At 45.9% G+C, this 19,322-nt stretch overlaps 2 protein-coding genes across 2 annotated transcripts; both read right to left on the bottom strand.

Moving 5' to 3' along the window:
* Positions 1 to 6,352: 6,352 nt before the first annotated feature.
* On the bottom strand, positions 6,353 to 7,324 carry Or9s15 (olfactory receptor family 9 subfamily S member 15). The gene has a single exon (NM_001000752.1). It carries the CDS (start codon positions 7,322 to 7,324, stop codon positions 6,353 to 6,355), a length of 972 nt encoding a protein of 323 aa, NP_001000752.1.
* A 6,425-nt stretch (positions 7,325 to 13,749) lies between these two features.
* On the bottom strand, positions 13,750 to 14,709 carry Or9s27 (olfactory receptor family 9 subfamily S member 27). Its single transcript, NM_001000484.1, has one exon. It carries the CDS (start codon positions 14,707 to 14,709, stop codon positions 13,750 to 13,752), a length of 960 nt encoding a protein of 319 aa, NP_001000484.1.
* Between the last annotated feature and the right edge of the window lie 4,613 nt (positions 14,710 to 19,322).

The raw sequence follows: 19,322 nt of genomic DNA, 5'->3' as shown, positions 1-19,322 counted from the left end.
CAAGCGTTTCAGCATTTAAGCAGCAAAAGAAGGAAGGAGTGGGGAAAGGAAGAAAAATGGTGTAGCATGGGAATGAGTGGGAGAGCACGTGGGATGGAGGTATGAGAGATTGAGTAGAGGTCACAGAGTTAGAAGTACAGTAAAGACAGTATAGAGAGGAAAGGGGCAGTCATGTTGTCATGATGGTCTGCTGGTGAGACAGTAGTTAGAGCGTGGTAATGGACAGTCATTGTATAAAACTGTAAATAAGAACAAAATTCAACTAAAATCAGAACATGATAAACTAAAATTTCTAGAAATACATAAAAATGCAATGGGGCAGTAACCTGAAAAGGAAGGCATACTAAAAAGATCTGAAATGTCCCCTGAGTATGGTATGATTTCTTGCCACTTGGTAAGTTATCTGCCAGTCTGTATACGTGATCAAATGGGCCATCACATCATTCATCTACCAGCCTGCATAGGAAGATGGGAGGACCACCATGTCATCCATCTACCAGCCGACATGTGAAGGTTGGAGGACCACCATGTCATCCATCTACCATCCCACATGTGAAGGTGGGAGGACCACCATGTCATCCATCTACCATCCCACATGTGAAGGTGGGAGGACCACCATGTCATCCATCTACCATCCCACATGTGAAGGTGGGAGGACCACCATGTCATCCATCTACCAGCCGACATGTGAAGGTGGGAGGACCACCATGTCATCCATCTACCATCCCACATGTGAAGGTGGGAGGACCACCATGTCATCCATCTACCAGCCCACATGTGAAGGTGGGAGGACCACCAGGTCATCCATCTACCAGCCCACATGGGAATGTGGGAGGACTACCATATCACTCATGTGGCACCCTGTATGAGAAGGTGGGAGGACCACCATATCATCCTTCTATCAGCTTTCATAGGAAGATGGTAAGACCAACCATCTACTAGCACACATGGGAATGTGGGAGGACCACCCTGTCATCCATCTGCCAGCCCACATGTGAAGGTGGGAGGACCACCATGTTATTCATCTACCTGCCTACATAGGAAGGTAGGAGGACTACTATGTCTTCCATCTCCAATCTGCACACATGGGTGGATGGTCCACCAGACCCTGCAGTTTAAACATATTAGGTCTTGTGCTATTTCGAACAAGGACTTCCATAAATATAGACTTCTTACTGCTAGGGTGTCCTTACCTAGGTCCTCCTGACTCTCCAGCAGTACAGAGTCTGGTGTCCTGTGAAGGGATCAGGCTTTCCAAAGTCATCACTAACCATGAATTATATTCTGGAAGTTACGGAAGAGCACACTTGAATACCTTTATGTGTGGTAGAATGTCAGGTTCCAGAGCACAGAGCTGTGTTGTCACTCCCACCAGCAGTCGTAGGAGAGGGGATTCATTTTCTTCTGGCTATTGGTCTGGCCTGTGTGCCCTCATCATTGCCCTCATCCTCTCCACCTTCACTTCTCAGATTCTTATCTCTGACATGCCTGCTGTCACTTAGTGGTGACCACTGGCCCTGATCACAGGGCACTTAAGAGATCCTGGCCTGGGGCTCAGGTCCATGACAGCAGCCCTACTCATTGTGGTTCCTCTGTGGTAGACGTTCACTAATGCTGTTTCCCCATGGGAAGTTCACTGGGAGAGCCACGTAAGGCTGATGCATAGAGTGGCTTTGCTGCCTAGGTCACAAGAGATGGCAGCAGGAATAGGTATTCTTTCTCAAGTCATGGGAGAAGGATGCTGGGTTGCAGAACAGATGCTGTTGGTCACTTGTGGAGACAGCAGGGCCAGCTTGGCCAAGTAGCATGGCAGTCTTACTCCTTGTGGATCCCTTAACTGGTACTCATCTCCAGACCCATACATTACTTTTAACCCACAACATTACCTGGATGTGTGGATTATTCTACTAAACAACAACAATAACAACAACAACCAGCCACATTAAGAAATACATCTTAATTTTTACAGCACTTGTAGATGTCTAGCAATACTGATCAGCAAACACAGGTGTTTCCCACTTGTTCTGAGTTCCCACACATGGAGTCCAAGAAGCAGCAGCCTCCATTAGTGTGGGATGTGCATTGTGGTAGGTGAAGTCACATTGGCATGTCAGAGTCACCCAGCCCACAAGAGTTGCACATTCTATAGCTCTGGATTATTTTCAGTTTCATGTACCCCCTATTTAACAGTGTTCAGAGTAGTTGCTATGACATAGAGCTCCCCTTGCTCTGTCTGCTAACTTTACTTTCCCTGCCACCATTGATTCTCTACTTTCTCTATAGCTCACCAATGATTGGTGCAATCATACCTTGACCAGACTGCTTAGTTATGCTTACATGCTGCCTTCTATTGAAACCTAAACCTCATGTCAGAACCCTAGAGATAGGCTTGAGGGTGAGAAAAGAGTTATCAGATATCTTTGTGCCCTTTGAAATAGAGCCACAGTGAATGCATCTCCTGCAGTTGCCACTGGCCAAGATGAGATGGATACTCCTTTTTCTGCTGTTTTATTAAATGTTCCTTTAGTTGGTCTCTTGGGAACAAGTAACCAAGCATATGTTGGTGTGGCTGACAGAACTCAGGCTTTGATGTTCAAAATTCTGATAACTATTTTGGTAATGCAGTTCCAGGAGAAAAGATGCACTAAGGGTCTTAATTACTCATATCAAGCTGACCCTAGAGAGGAAGGAAGACTGAATATCCCCATGGCTGCTGCAATCACTTTATTAAAGGCACGTTCCCTATCTTCTCACTTTAGGCAATATCATCTGCTTCTCTCCCTGTGTTAGGTGAAGCAAAGAACCATGAGTCTGGGCTTTATTGTGGATTCCCAAGAGTGCACAACCCTTGGCGAGTTTCTCTCCAGTCAGTGCCCCCCAGAATTTGCTTCCCTTGGGCCATGGAGGCTCATTTTGATCACTTTTATTGGCTACTATTTAGTGGTTGGCTTTGGCTTTTGGGATTATGGGCTGTTTCAGTTCTGTGGAGCCACTGGGCTTTTGTATTACCTGTATGTCAGGCCTTGGGCCATTCAGCTCTCTCCTCTATGAAAGGGAAGACTTTGGAATGTGTTGAGCCATTCAGGTTCTGTGGAACCATTTGAGACATTGAGGAGACTATTCAATACTAAAGTCCTGGCAAATGTAGCTGGGAATAGCCCTTCTCAGGTTCTTTTGAACAGAGGCTCTACAGCCTTCCAATATCATTTACAAAAAGGTAGTGGAGCAGCTGTCATGGTGGCCAACTGTGGGGATGCAGGGCTGCCTAGCCTGAAGCTTGGCTCTCCTGGGTTTTGTTTCTTCACCAAGTCTATCTATGTCTGTCCTTCCTGTGTTCCCGATTTCTGTAATTTAAGAAAGACAGAGGAACTTTCTGGAACGACTGAATGAAGACTGTTCCTGGCAAAGTCTTACCCTGGCTGGTAGATTATTTTATTAACACTCACTGAAATGGTCAAATTTCTCCAAATGACTCTTAACAAGACATGAAAGTCTGTTTTCCCCATCAGTCTTCTTTTTTTTAATGGAGGGTATTACATATATAATTTAGATCATGTAGAATTTCAGTAAGTTTAAAGATTTTAGTCCATTATAGTTTGGCTTTCTGTGTTCTACCTGAGGCATTTGATAGTATTTTACTTTCTTAACAGTGGTATCAAAGTGTTTTATTTCTGCAGGCTCTATTTCTCCTGTACGCCTTTATTTTCATGAATATGTGTGCACACCAACTTAGAACTGGACTGCTCTAGTGCTATGAAAAACATGGTCAGGAAATGTTGGGAGATAAGGACTAGAAGGGATCACAAAGGCATGATTGAATTTGGACAAGATTGTTCATCCTTGACTACAGACTCTAAATTCCTTATAGAATTTAAGAATGTTTATCTTCTATCCTGGAAGTAGGAAGGTGGATATTCAGGCCACGACTCTGAAGCAATGCCATTCAAGAGTACAGTTTGATATGGTCCAAGGCAAGTTCTCCTGCAACACTAGGTTGCCATATACCCCTCATGAATTCACTTAGTACCTTAGCAAGGAGATGGTGATATATCAGGACCCTTTAACACATCTATTCCCACTGATATCCTACTTACTATTGAGAAACATTAATAATATAGTAATATATTTATTTAAACATATCTTCTTTGTGACATTGTGGACGATGGGCCAAGAAAGGCATGGTAGAAGCAGGAACTGAGATGAATTGGCAGCTAGTTAAAGTAGAGGGAGGTGGAGGTATATTATACCTTACAGTGTATGTTGAATTTTATGTTGAAATTACCCAATCAGTGGACCAAAAGGAAGAAAGAAAGAACAGAGAGAAAGAGAGTGCTATACTAACCAGCAGCTGAGCACACACACCCACTAGGGATGTCTTGGAAGGAGACCAGAAAGAGAAAGTGAAGAAAACTTATTTCAAGTAATATTGACCCAAATCTTCTTATGGGGAGCAGAAAATGACACCCCAATTCAAGAAGTTATAAAAGTTTTCCAGGGGCCAACACCTATAATGTCCATATCAGGATACTTTGCAAGCTTGGTAACTTATCAAGATTAAAATAGAAAAGAGGGAATTTATAAGGTAGCAACTGAAAAAAGACATTCCTTCAAGGAAACAGACACAAGACCATCGGTTGTTTCTTGGCATGTACTCTTTATAAAAGGGAGTTTCTCATACTTGACCTGGCTTACAGAAAGAGCGGGTAGAGGCTCCCTGGATGGAAAGATTGCTAAAGAGCAGCACTGAGCGTCTGAAAATAAAGATCTCCATCGCTGAAAAGTGGGAGGTTAGAAGATGCTACCATGTGGCATAGCAAATGAGAAGGGAGAGGAGAACACAGGAAAAAGGAGGAAGATTAAACAGTGTTGGAAATAACAAGTAGTCATTAGAATGAGTGAGGACTAGAAAGGACCAGAAGACTGGAGGATGTAGGTCACTCTTTCCCCAATGCTGAGACCAACTGGGCCAGCAAGGTGGGTGGTACGCACGAAGGAAAAGACAATGTAGAAAAAGACAGGAAGGGAGAGAATATCATTAAATATGAAATGTGTGTCACTCACCTAGTAGAATGTTCCAGAACTGTTCAGAGATAAGAAGACTTTGATATAACCTGAACATATAACCAGGGAATAATATTTTAGTCTGGAGGCAGAGATTAAATGACTAAGGAAGTAGATGGAGACCTGCATGACTTTGGAGGAGGGGAAATGTGAAGAAGCCTGTTTGAGGGTTGGTTCATGCAGGTTTTCTGAGTAGAACATTCCGGGAATGAAGGTCGGAATCAGACACACAGAGGGTAAGCACATGGACCGGCCCCATGAACAGAGGCCAGCTGGTTGGTGATACCCAGGACATTGGATGTGACACCCAGGAGCCAGACAGCCAGAAGCCAAGAATAGGGGGGGATGAGGATCGGGAAAAAGACAGGAAGGCACACTGAGGGCTCAGGTACAGATTCCTGGCCATGGCCAGAGAGAACTTTAATTCAGCAAAACCCCAGAATCTGCAACAAGAAAATGATGGTCCTCCCTCCACTCCTCACGCTCTTGTGGCCATTGAGATGTCATCCTTTCTTGAGACACCACTGGTGATAAAGGACCTCTTGGCATAGTCATAAGCTGCCAAGCCAAGTGTTAAAGGTTTTGTGAATCGTGAATCTAACTGTGGCTTCATCTTGCTGGACAGTGAATGAATATGTTAGGAGCCAGTTGCAATATGGGCTCCTCATGCTTGCAGCATGTAATGCCCCACAAGGAAGGCAGCTACATTAGCAGAGGAAAGGGAGAAGAAACGATCTGTAAACGCAGGAGGAAGTCTGCAGATCTATTCTTCTTAGACAGTCATTATACTAGATCAATGTAAAGATGGGTTAGCACAAAGCTTCTCAGGGCCAAAGCTGTGGGTGCTCAGGGGCGTGTTCCTACCGCCTGACATTAGGTTCGATGATTTATGAAGGGGAAAGGGCGAGAAGGAATCTGCTGTCATGCCGCTTCCCTGGGAGATGTGGACAGCGGTTTCCACACTTGCCTCAAGAACTCTTGTCTTAATACTCTGCCTTTCTCTGTCAAAGCAAAATCAAAAGGGATTCATGATATTTCCAACTATGAGCCATTTGCTTTAATGTGGCAAGCAAAATGCCTTACTTACGTTTTGAAAATGAATGAATAGTATTATTCATGCGTGAAAGATGTGGTAGATGGGTAAGTGGATTAAAAGATGGAAGAAATAAAAAAAGCCACGATTCAGTAAATCAGAAAAGAAAGAAAAACAGATCGAGAGAGGGAAAAAGGCAAAATAAAGACACCTATCAAGTTCCAAGGACGTTTTCTTTCCATGGCGCTGACTTGATCCCTACTTGCCTCCTCTCGTCACAAGGCTGTGTCTCTGTCGCAGCCTCTGCAGGGCGTCCTTCACATCCTTGTTCCTCAGACTATAGATGAGGGGGTTGAGCATGGGAATGACCAGGGTGTAGAAGACAGATATCACCTTGCCCTGTGCCATAGATGCCACTGCTCCAGGCTGCGCATACATGACAAACACAGTTCCATAGAACAAGGACACAGCCATCATATGAGAGCCACAGGTAGAGAAGACCTTGTGCCTCCCAGATCCCGAGTGCATCCTGAGGATGGTCACGGTGATGTAGCCATAGGAAACCAGGACAGCTAAGGTGGTGCTCACGATGATGAACCCACAGAGGCCGAAGAGGAAGAGCTCATTGAGAGCCGTGCTGGCACAGGCCAGCTGGAGCAGTGGGGGCACGTCACAGTAGAAGTGGTCAATACGGTTGGAGCTGCAGAAGGGCAGCCGGAACGTGAGGCTGGTTTGCACAATGGAGTTCAGGCAGCCTCCACAGTAGGTGCTCAGAACCAGACGGGCACATACCGTGGGGCACATGGTCACAGGGTACCTCAGGGGACTGCAGATGGCCATGAAACGGTCATAGGCCATCACAGCTAAGAGGAAAGCCTCAGTGGTAGCCAACAAGGAGAAAAAGAAAAGTTGGGTGGCACAAGCCTCAAAGCTGATGACTTTGGAGGCAGAGAGGAAGTTGGCCAGGGCATTAGGGGCAATGGCAGAAGAATAGCAGAGGTCAACGAAGGACAGGTTCTTGAGGAAGAAGTACATGGGGGAGTGCAAACGGGCATCCAGGGTGATGACCATGATCATGGTGAGGTTGCCCAGGATGGTGACCACGTACAGGACCAGGAAGACAGTGAAGAGCAGGGCCTGGGTCTCTGCACCTCCCCCAAATCCCACCAGCATGAACCCCTGCAGGGACACTGTGGAGAGGCTTCCATTTCTGTGGACTGCTGTGGCCATGAGTGGAAACACCTGAAGAGAGGAAGGTAGAGGCAGAGAGAGGGAGCAGGTCTCATTGGTGTTGCTAGATGTTCCACAGCCTGCTGAAACCTGTTGGTGCCATGTTGTCCACTGCGCAAAAGTTCACCAGATGCTCTGCTGTGCTGGTCTGACCTGAAAGTGGACATTTGCTCTGACTTTTGATTCATGAGGATGTGCTGAGCCCTGTCTGTGTAGGAAGCTGAACTATGGATCTAAGGGTGCAAAGAGGCTTCTGGAGCTAAGTGACTCTTAGGTACAGCCTTCAGCTTCCCCACAACTGCCCCTGGGTTGCTTGCTATCCACCTCCAAGGAGGTTCCCAAGGGACACCATTTTAGAGCCAGTCAGGACTCCACCCTACCCTTCCACCTTAACTGAATGTCTGAAAACATCTGAATGTCACAACATCTGTATGTGATGTGTGTGTGTCCTAGGGCTGTGTTCTCAGAAGCAGTGAGACTGGTGTCCACACATGATTGGCTTCCAGCTTGATCTCTCTGACATCTCTGCTACCCGCTTCACTTCAGTTTGGGGGTTTATCTTTCCAATTGGAAAAGCAGACAAGATAGTCTCTGCCTCGTGGCTGCTCCCTATTCCCGGTTACTTTCTCTTCATCCTAGGGATCACAGCAGCAGGAGAAAAGCACCCTTTGGAACTGGCCATGAGCCATCACATGTAGGTACCCGAGATGGATGCAGGAGGCTGCTGGGTTTGGGAGCCTGGTTAGAAAGGGGCAGGCGTCTACTCTACATCGCCCCGGGGGCTCAAGAAAGCTGTGAGCAGGGTGAGTCGGTTGTTGCAAACTCAGCACTGCCATAGTCCATATACCACATAGAGTAGGGATGTGGATCCTGGAGGATCCTATTTAAGTCCACCGTCTACTATAGAGTGAAACTTGAAGTAGTGGGAAGTGAAGGGATAGCTTGTGCTCACCTCAGCCTTGCCCCTCCTGAGCCTGCACAAGGTCTGCAGTCTTTTGTGAGCTGGTTGAACACAGAGCTTCATTCCATGTCCCGGCAGACATGAAGCTTTATTTACTAAGCTGAGCCTAGGGTGGGGGCTCCAGTATGACTAGCCCTGAAGTGGGCCAAGACCAGGGATATTTAGGACAGGACATTTCTACCGCTAAGACAAACTGTCTCTTCCTGCTGAATGCTGACCCTACTACCCTCTAGCCACCAACTCGCCTACATTTTCAGTCCTGATAGGTGACACACTTACCATATCTAGGTGAGAGTCTGGTCTGTAACAAGGTCACACGGCCAATACCTATCTCCCAGCATCCTCAGGCAGGCAAGTCTGGTGTTTTATGAAGATGGGCATCAGTTGTTCCTGTCCATAAGGTGATTTACAGCTTTCTTGGCAGGTGAATTAGGTGACTGTGGACAGAGGTGAGCATTGTGGTGTCTGTGAGGGTCTGGCATGAATGTTTTTGCTGTCTTGGGCTCTGGGCCCTGTGAAGAGGGAAGACTCCTGCCTCCCTTGCCTTGGTTCCTCTCTGTTCCTTCTCAGATGGGCAGTGTGTGTTGGGTACGACTTGCTTGAGAGGATTCTCTGTATCTGGCAGGGCTGGGACTCTTAGCCTCCAGTGTCCAATTAGAAGGACACCATTCTCTGTGGTGGCTGGAACTTCACCCCAGCCTCTGAGCACCAGAGGCGCAGCATTGGCTCCAGCCAATGTCTTTCTCATGGCATCTTCTCTTGGTCTATTGGCGGGAAGCTTTGGTCCTCAGAGACTTAGGGAAGGACCATCGGGAGTATGACAGACTCATCTCAGAAAGACCAATGCCCCTCATTAGAACAGTCTCCCAAGTGGTGTAGTTCCCATCCCACTCTTTTCCTGCTGTTCCCATCTGCTTAAAGAATTCAGTTCCTTTAAGCAATACAATTCCTGCTTAAAAGAATTCAAAATCCAAGCCAATAGTAATATCAGCTATCCAAACTAGGGGAAAGTGCTTCTCCTGGACTGTAGTGAGCCTTTGCTTCCCCCAGTGATTGACCATGTGTCCCTTGGGTGACTGCATGCCTCTGCCTTAGGTTGATATCTTCATACACCTGGGCCAGAGTACTTACCAGTCCTGGACTTGACACTTTCCCTGATAACATAACAGTCAGTACTCACATATTTTTGAAAAAAAAAAAAGATTTAATTTTCAAGCTACATACATGTGTTGAACTGCTTCTCCCTCACACCCCTATACCCACACTTAGCTCACTCCCTTGATGTTGCTTCCTATTCCTCCAGTTTTACTTCTACTCTCATAACATAGGTACACATCAGGTTTTATGTTTCTATGTAAATTCTGGGATCCACAAATAAGAGAAAATATGGCACTTGCCTTAGGTTACTTAGTATGACTAGCTCTACTTGTATCCATTTCCCTGCAGATGAAGTAGTTTAATTCCTCCTGTGGGTGGCAAAATCCCATTGTGTGTGCATACCACATTTTTCTCTTCTACACCTCGGTTGCTGGACCCCTAGGTTGGTTGCATGACTTGGCTATTATAAATGGTGCTACAGTGAAGGATGATGTGCAACTGTGCTAGTCTAAAATCCCCGGAAGAGCTTCATCTGGACCATATGGGAGATCTATTGGTTTTTTGAAAACCCCTCAAGCTGACTTCCATACTGAATTGACTAGTTTACATTCCCACCAGCAATGTATAGTGGTTTCCACATACATCCTCAGATCTACATCCTCACCAGCATTTACTGTTTTTTATTTTCTTAATGGTTCCCATTAAGACAATTTCATTTCACTAACAAAATTGTCATAATCTGAGATAAGATTGCATTTAAGTGTTGTTTCTTTTAGGTGCGTTTATTTGGTTTTTTAAGACAGGGTTTCTCTGTGTAGCCCTGGCTGTCCTGGAGTTCACTCTGTAGACCTGACTGGCCTGGAACTCAGAGATCTGTCAGCCTCTGCCTCCCAAAGAATGGGATTGAAAGCATGTGCCACCACCTCCCACTTAAATATTTATTTTTTATTTTATGTGCATTTGCCTGCATGTACATATGTGCATTACATGTGTGCAGTGCCTATGGCCACTGGAAGAGGGTATTAAACCTCCTGGGACTAGCATAACAGATAACTGTAAGCTGCATGTAGGTGTTGGTTCCTCTGCAAGAGTGCCAAGTGCTTTTAGCTTCTGAATCATCTCTAACCCTTTTCCTGTTGTCCTAATTCGCATCTCTCTGATGGCTGGTGAAGTTGAACATTTTCCAATTTCCCATGTTTATTGGCCATTTGTGTTTCATATTTTGAGAAATGTCTCTTTCTTTCATTTATTAATTGGGATTTGATTTTGTTGAAACATATTTCTGTCTTTTTAGTTTGGAAATTTCATACATGAATATAATTTGTTTTGATCAAATTTTACACTTCACATCCCAATTTCATGTCTTGTCTTGTCTTCTCTCTCTCTCTCTCTCTCTCTCTCTCTCTCTCTCTCTCTCTCTCCAATTCACTGAATCGAATCAGTGCTGCCTGTGTATACATGAGTGTGGAACCATTTGTAGGCATAAAGTAGGTTTTGAAACCTACTTTAATAAGCATTCAACCTCTCCTCTTGTCCACCCACCCACCAGAGGTAATAGAAGATGGAAGAGATAAGTTATTAGGATATGGGGGAGGTGGACCCGTACATCAACAGTTCTTTGTGGGTGAGCTTGATCTTCTTTGTTAACAATTCAGTCCTGTAACAAACATCAAATACTACTCAGCAGCTGCAGACCAGTCCTCAAGTCAGGCAGACACCGGGCACGAACCAGCTGCTGTAGTTCAATCTTGAAGAAACCACGAGGCTCACCAAATGGCTGGAGGCAAGGCCCCAGAAAGGCAAGCTTCAGCAGGAACCACACAAGCAGTTCTTGAATGAGTTTCTCTCAATGACAGCGCTACCACGAGTTGAGCTCAACTATGCTACAGAAGTGCGACCAATGCATGTGTGTTGTTATTGAAGAATAGCAATGTGGAACAAATCAAACCCAAGTTCAGTGCTCACCTCCCACTGTCTGTGGGGTCATATCTATACTCCTTCATCCTGGGTCCTTTCATGTGTTTGCTATAGAAAAATATCCTGTCACCTGTGTCTGCTTCAGGAAAACACTTTCACATGTCTGCTTTAGCAAGACATTCTTTCACCTGGGTGCCCCAGCAAAACGTCACTTGACCTAACTGATTTTCCAAACAAACCAGAAGTTTCCACTTCAACCATCTACTTAGAGAATTGCTTAGGTTTTATGTTTGTTTTAGTTTTGGTTTTGTTATATTCTAGATACATACTCTGTCATGTTTACAACAAGAATATTTTCTCCAATTCTATGTCTATCCATTTAATCAACTGTGTCAGTTTTTGTTGTTGTTGTTTGTCTGTTTGTTTTAATTTCTTTTTTTTTCCGGAGCTGGGGACCGAACCCAGGGCCTTGCGCTTCCTAGGCAAGCGCTCTACCACTGAGCTAAATCCCCAACCCTTGTTTTAATTTCATGAGGTCCTATGTGTTAACTATCGGCCTTATCTTCTGAAAAGCTAGACTCTTTCTGAGAACATCCTTGCTAACGTGCTTATCTTGGAGTGTTCTCCACAAGTCACTGCTTGATCGCTGCCTGGGTTTGATGCTTCTGTCAAGCTTCTCCTTGTGGCTGACAAGGATGCTGTCTGTTTGTTCTAGTGACAGCCAGTACAGCATTATCCTCTCCACCCTGGCCTGGAGTGCATCAGGAATGTGTCCTATGTGCCTCTGCCATTTGCATTCTATGAATAGCGTCCTATGTTATATAACAGTTAGTACAGACACACTGCTTTCTTTCAGAAACATGGAGTCTCTCTGCATGGCACCTGGAGGCCTAGGTTTCTCATCCTTCAAAAAAATAGTTGTTCTCTACCATCCTCATACAACACATCTGGTAGACAAGGTCAGCAGGGGAGTCAGGGGGGAACTGTGCAAGTGTAAGGAGAGTCCACTGAGACTTCTCACCCATTGGTGCTTGGTACTGTGCAGACAGGAAGGTCTGGGCCCAATGGTGGGGTCTGAGGGCTCCTTTCCTGTCAGCGATGGGAGCTGGGCAGGCTGGGAAAGTTTGGGCCTATTGATGGGACTTGGGGACTCTTTAGCTCTTGGTACCAGGGGTAAGATGGATAGGGAAAAGTTTGGGTGGAGTCCCACGTGATCCTAAAATGCCATTTTGGTTTAGCTATTGGCATGTGTCTCTGAACTGCTATTCCTGTTGTATGCATATTTCCATGTGATATTAATACAGAGTTTAGATTTCCTTCTGTCAGGCTAGTTATTTGGGCTTTTTCTCTTTCCCTTTCTTCTGTTCATTCTTTAAAAAAAATCAGTTATTCAACACTGTCATCTCAAGCTCATCCCAGGTAAAACACAGAAATGCAAGAATTCATTTCTGTCTGTCTTGGGACTAAACCAATCCCAAAGACAACAGTTTAAAACCCAACCTCAGTGAGGTTTACTTAGGTTGTACAACAGCAACAGCCAAGGTTTGAGTATGAACTGAACCAAATAAGTACGTGCTCCAGATGCACTCCGTTCTGTCAAAAGCCTAGGTTTAATGTCCCTTGTGATATTGCTAAATCTGTTTTGCTACCTTTGTGTTGTGACCAAGATTCCAACTTGAAGTCTGCAGTAAATGTGCATGCTCTTAGATGCTCTCTGTTTACATGATAAAGTCTGTTAGCTGCTGTTTACATGATAAAGTCTTCCCCAAAAGGACTTATTGCAAATTGATATATAAAATGAGAATTGACATATAACTAACCCATGTTTTCTTTCACTCATAATGTAACAGGTAAGTAAATGAAACAGAAGCCATGGGTCCAAGCTCAGGTTCTCAATAAGCTAGGCTTAGCCACCTGTCCTTATATGCCACTTATAGAGTGCAGTGATGGCTGGAGTCAATGAGAGGAAGTTTAATTAATGTCTCAGAGTGAATAGCCAGGTCCAGTGAGTGTCCTTAGTCCATTAGCGGGATACTGGTGAGAGTTTTATGTTGAAATGGAACAGGGATTGGGACAGAGGACAAGCGGTGTGGTGTGGTGTGGTGTGCTCATCACAGGGGTCTCCATCATGGTTCTAGAGATCAGGCCAAGAAACCCCTTGCTGACTAAAGGAAAAAACTGGTTCTCAGGGGGTGATTATTTCAGCCTCCAAGGAGCAGCCTCATCCTTGTAGATAATTGTCCTAACACAGCGGTGTCTGCACTGAAACTTTGCTGCTCCTGGAATACAAGGGGACAGAGAAGGCACACACAAATGCCAGAAGGAAGAAATTATGCAGAAAGCTACCCAGAAGCAAGCAAGAAAACAAGATTCAAAACACACATAAACTGTCCTAGTGATAAGATTGTCTTCTACACAACCCTTCCTCCCATCCCTAGGATACCTTCCTTTACATGGCTGCATGTCTCTGTCTGTGTCTCAGCCTCCACAGGGCATCCTTCACATCCTTGTTCCGCAGACTGTAGATAAGGGGGTTGAGCATGGGGATGACCAGGGTGTAGAAGATGGAGACCACCTTGCTTTGCTCTTTAGATGCCACACCTCCTGGCTGGCCATATATAGCAATCCCAGTCCCGTAAAACAAAGACACAGCTGTCAAGTGGGAGCCACAAGTGGAGAAGACCTTGTGCTTCCTGGATCCCGAGTGCATGCTGAGGATGGTCACAGTGATGTAGCCATAGGAAACCAGGATGACTAATGTTGCTCCCATTAAAATGAAGCCGCAGATGGCAAACATTACCAGCTCATTGACAGAGGTGTTGGCACAGGCAAGCTGGAGCAGCGGAGGCACGTCACAAAAGAAATGGTCGATGTGATTGGAGCTACAGAAGGGAAGTTGAAAAGTGAGGCTGGTCTCCACAATGGAGTTGAGACAACCTCCACCATAGGCAGCCAGCACAAGGCAAGCACAGACTGTGGGGGACATGGTCACTGAGTAGTGCAGAGGACTGCAGATGGCCATGAAGCGGTCATAGGCCATCACGGCAAGAAGTAAAGCCTCACTTGTCCCCAGGAAGGAGAAGAAAAATAACTGTGCAGCACAACCAGCAACTCCAATGACTTTGGAAGAATAGAAGTTGGCCATGGCTTTGGGGGCAATGGTAGAGGAGTAACAGAGGTCCACAAAGGACAGATTCTTGAGGAAGAAGTACATGGGGGAGTGCAGACGGGCATCTAGGGTAATGACCACGATCATAGTGAGGTTGCCCAGGACTGTCACTAGGTACAGGACCAGGAAGACAGCAAAGAGCAGGGCCTGGGTCTCTGCACCTCCCCCAAATCCCACCAGTATGAACCCCTGCAAGGGCACTGTGGAGAGGCTTCCATTTCTGTGGACTGCTGTGGCCATGAGTGGGGACACCTGAAGAGAGGAAGGTAGAGACAGAAGGGAAACAGTCCTTAATTCTAAAGGCACATGTCCCATGGAGTGCTGAGACACATCCGTGACATGTTGTCCACAAGCCCAGAGACCTGGATCACCTTCCAGATGGACCAGTGTGGCCTGAAGGAGGGCATTTCCTCTGAGTCACTTAGTTCCTGAGGATGTACTGAGCCCTGTCTGCGCAGAAGCCTGAGCCGAGCTCTGAGGATACAAAGAGGGGCTCTGAGTAGAGTGACTCTCAGGCACAGACAGCCTTTCAGTGTCCCCATGCTTGCCTCTGAGTTGCTTGTTCTCCACCTCCAGGGACATCCTGGGTGATGCCACTTTAAAAGACACTCACAAGTCCTGCCCTGCCCTTTTGTCTCCCCCACTGAACGTAAAATGGGCAAAAGAATCTGCTGACCTCCCAGAAACTGGGGTAGGTGATCTTGTCATGTCTAGGCTGGTCTCAGTAGAGAAACAGCTCTCCCTAGACTTGGGCTTTATCTGTGTCCTCTGCTGGACTTTTGACCTCATCGGGGCAGATCTGACTCTAAGACTGGTGGACAGCAACAATCTGAGCAATCTCTGCTCCATCGGGGGTGTAAAGGGTTCCTGCTAGTGGCAAGATTTTAGAAATTGGGGCCTAAGCCCATGCCCTGATTAGCACCAGGACTGGGGTCCATGCATGTTTGAGACATGCTCATGGTATGGGACCCAATCTCATTGCCAGCTCTGTCTCCTTATCCACTTCAGCTTTGGGGGTCTAAAGGATCCTGTCCCATCACCTCCAAAGCCTTCCTGTGTCATCAGTACAGAAGTTCTGAGTTCTGCCCCATACCTCCCAGGTCTCGCCATTGTCCCCTATTCAAGATACAGGAGCCTCCTGCCCTTCCAGAAGTTGAGCTGTAAAAAGAGAGCGGGGAGCAGCCCTTCCCAGGCTGAGCCACCACCCATCCGATGTAGGACCAATGTTTTCTCATTCTAAGCATGGAATTGAGTAGCCATCAGTGTATGCAGGAGGCTAGGGGATTCCTGTCAATGTCTTGTTGTTCGATAGAACCTGGAGATGAGATAGGCCAGTTCTATCCTGTCAAAAGCACCAAGGATGGGTCTTTGATATATTTGGGACATCTGTGTGCCCTCAAAACTGATCTCACTGCCAACTATGCCTTGTATTTCAACTCAAGTTTGGAGTAATTAAAAGATCTTACTCTTTTGCATTTAAAATAGAGGAAGGTCTGCCCAGTGCTCTCAGACCATCCCTCTCACTTTCTCTTACAGTGCTCACACAGCATTGAAAACCTTGGAGTGTCCTGAGTGGGGCTCACCATGGTCGCTACCATATTGGTATACACAGGACTAAGCTGGGAAGTTGCTGTGCCGAGGCACATGGGTAGATCTGTGTGATGTCCATTCTTTATCATTCTGGGGCTTAGGAAAGTTCTCACTCCGGGTGAGCTCATTTTCTGTGCCCTTCACTCTCCTCTCCAGCTCTCCACAGTTCACACATGGGCATGAGTTGGTGGCTGGGAGGTCCCAACTGAGCCTACCATGCACTGCAAAGCTAACTTTCCCACTGTGAACTAACTGTAAGACGTACACGGAATGGCTTCGTGCTCACACTCTTGACACAATCACCAAGAGCCACAGTACTGACCACACGTAGATTTCCATGGTAATAATTATGGAATGGAAGGTTGGTCTGTTGCTTCTTGCTAACCACCAAACAAGCTTGATCTCTCCAGCTTGCTTATCTAATGTCATTTCTGGGATGAGAGGGAAGCACGGGTTGAGAACATTTCTCTGCTGTGAGAGAACTGGGTGATCATGATGGTAAGGAACAGACATTGCTCACCTCAACCCTATTCCTGACGAGCCAGGGGCACCGCTGCCTCCTGTGAGCTGCCTGGATGCAGAGCTTCAGTCCACCTGCCTGCAGAACTGGAGTTTGTGTTCAATAAGGTTGAACAAGGATAAAGTCCCCTCAAAACTGCATACTCTGAACTGTGATAAGGCTACAGATGATCAGGTAGGACGTGTCAGCTTACTGAGGCAAGCTCCAAGTGAACACTGTTTACTCTTCTGAACTCTGCCTACATAATCTCCTTCTCCTCACAGGGGACACAATGAACTTACCTTTTATAAGTGAGTTAGGTCTACCCCAAGGTCACGCAGCCAATATCCATGCACCCAGTGCCCCCTTGCTGCTAAGCTTGGTCTGTGATGGCAGAGGGGGACATCAGTTGATCCTGTTCCTCAGTCAGATCATTTGCAGGTTCCTGGGAAATGGAGTAAGGTGACTGTGAACAGAGGTTGTCACTTGGGTCCCCATGAGGATCTGGAATTTGCAAGTTCTGGCTATAACAGATTCTGGGTTTTGAAAAGAATAAAGACCAGTTCCTTACCTCGACTGCTCTCCTGTCATTGAAAGTAGGAACCTAGTGGAGAGGTCACTGTGCTGGAGAGGATGCTGTGCTTCTAGCCATGCTGCGGCTCTTGGCCTCCAATGGCCAATTAGGAAGCTGCTGCCCTGCCGACAGCTGGGAATCTAACTCCCTGGGCTCCAGAGGTAGAAGACTGGCTGTAGTGAATCTGCCTCATCACCATCCAAGCCCTATGGATTGGCAGGAAGTCTCACTTCACAGGGACCTCTGGAGGTACCATCAGGATTACAGCAGAGACAACTTGGGAGCACCTGTGTTCAGTTAACTCATTAGAGCAATCATCCGATGGTCAATGTGACCACAGCCCATCCTTCAGCTTTCCATGCTGATGTGAAAACTACATTGTCAAAGTCCTCCTGTTAGGAAGCTGGTCGGTTTAATTCCCCTAAATGAGCACTGACTTTTCTCAAGTCAGTAACTCTATAAATCCATTAGAAGCCTGGGTAAATGAGTTCCATGCCCCCTTTGTTCTTTTTCAGATTGTTTCTGTCTGAAGAAATATAATCCAGTGAGTAGTGATCCAATAGAAGAGACAGAAAAGAGAAAGGTTGGCATAACCTCTTCCCTCCTCAGCAGTTAGCTGTGTTCCCACACACATCTTGGGGTTCCATATGTCCTCATGCCCCCAAATCTCAACATTCTTTAGTTTTGCTCTTAAGATTTTCCCCGGGATTGAGGAAACAACCATGTTCCTATTGGGATGACAAGGTCACCAAGTCTCCAACTGAATTCTGAGAGTCAATCTCTGTTCTTTCCCCTCATGGAAAGAGTATGTGAAGACACAATGGAGCCTCTGCCAACACCTCTGGGATTTATGTCCTATAGGTAGCATCCTGGACTATATAATACCAACTTTCATCCTGAGAAACATTTCCTGTTTCTCTTAAACAGCATGCTTTTGTCATGGGCCAGAAGGTGTGAGTTTCCTTTCTGTGGGGTTGGATCAGTGTGTAGAATGCTTGCTACACAAGCTTAAAATCTGAGTTTGGATCACAAAGTGGGATTATCTCCTCATGTGGCTCTCAAGTCTTTGAAATTGTTTTGAGAGACAAATTTGAAAATGTTTTCAAGAAGCTGGCTAGCAGAAACCTAGAATTCTCTCAGAAGAATTAAATAGGCATGGATGATGATGGGGGGACTGAGAAGACCAGACTGATGGCAGGAATATGGGCAGTGAAGGCCTGTTCTAGGAGGTCTCAAAGGCACCATGACCTCCACTGGACACTGGACTGGAGGAAAGAATGTTACAGTCTAACGAAGAGTTTGTCTGCATTATGTCAAGTCCTGTGAATTCTGAAGTTGCTGAATTTAGAGGATAAACTAATTAATTAGTCTTCTGGAAGAAATTTAAAGTCTGGGGGATGGTGATTGCTGACTACTCCTAGCCAAGCTCACAATGAGTATTGGAAGCAAACAGTAGAGCTGATATATTTAAAACTTGCAATTCAAAAAAAACCTTGCAATTCAATCAGAAAGTGAGTGTAAAACTGGGACTAAAGAAGACATGGCACTTGGAGAGACTCATAGGGACCATTAGAGAGAAACCAAGTACTTTACATCAGGACAATAGGAAAGATGTCCTGAGCGTGATACAGGAATTAGTCCATCACAGGCTAAGGACCATGGTAAACTCACTGAGAAACGTCCTTCTCACAAGAGAGCTTCCAAGATCCCTACTCACACAAGCCACCTCAGAAGTATTTCCCAAGAATCTGTGTCACTGTTCTCAATTGCTTAATACTCAAACACAATATGGACAGGGACTATTGCCTCAGCGGAGGTCACAGTTTTGCATCATCCACTAGAGGGTGGTTTAACAAATATGCAAATGCAAGCGCTATTGCTCATGGATGCTTTCTACCTAGATTACAATGGGAGGTCAGAAAATGAACAGCAGGGTTGCTATACCTGTGGACAGTGCTACTCAATGTCATGTTTAAATCATGGGCTGTGGTAGTGACCCAGAACGTTGAGGCACATGGGATGTTTACTACTTAGGGCTGTGACAATGCCCTACATGCTCCAACATGCAAGGCCATGGTTTTGGTTTCAACGTCTTCACATCCCATGCCCTTAAGAATGAACACTGTGCTCGGGGCATCTGTTGGATTTGGGTCTTACATTTGTCCGCTCCTCCTTTCTATGCTCCCATTA

This window comes from Rattus norvegicus, chromosome 9 (assembly GCF_036323735.1).
Source record: "Rattus norvegicus strain BN/NHsdMcwi chromosome 9, GRCr8, whole genome shotgun sequence".
In the NCBI taxonomy this organism is placed as follows: Eukaryota; Metazoa; Chordata; class Mammalia; order Rodentia; family Muridae; genus Rattus; species Rattus norvegicus.
Note: the sequence above shows the minus strand (reverse complement) of the source record. Positions and strands in the feature narration are given on the sequence as shown.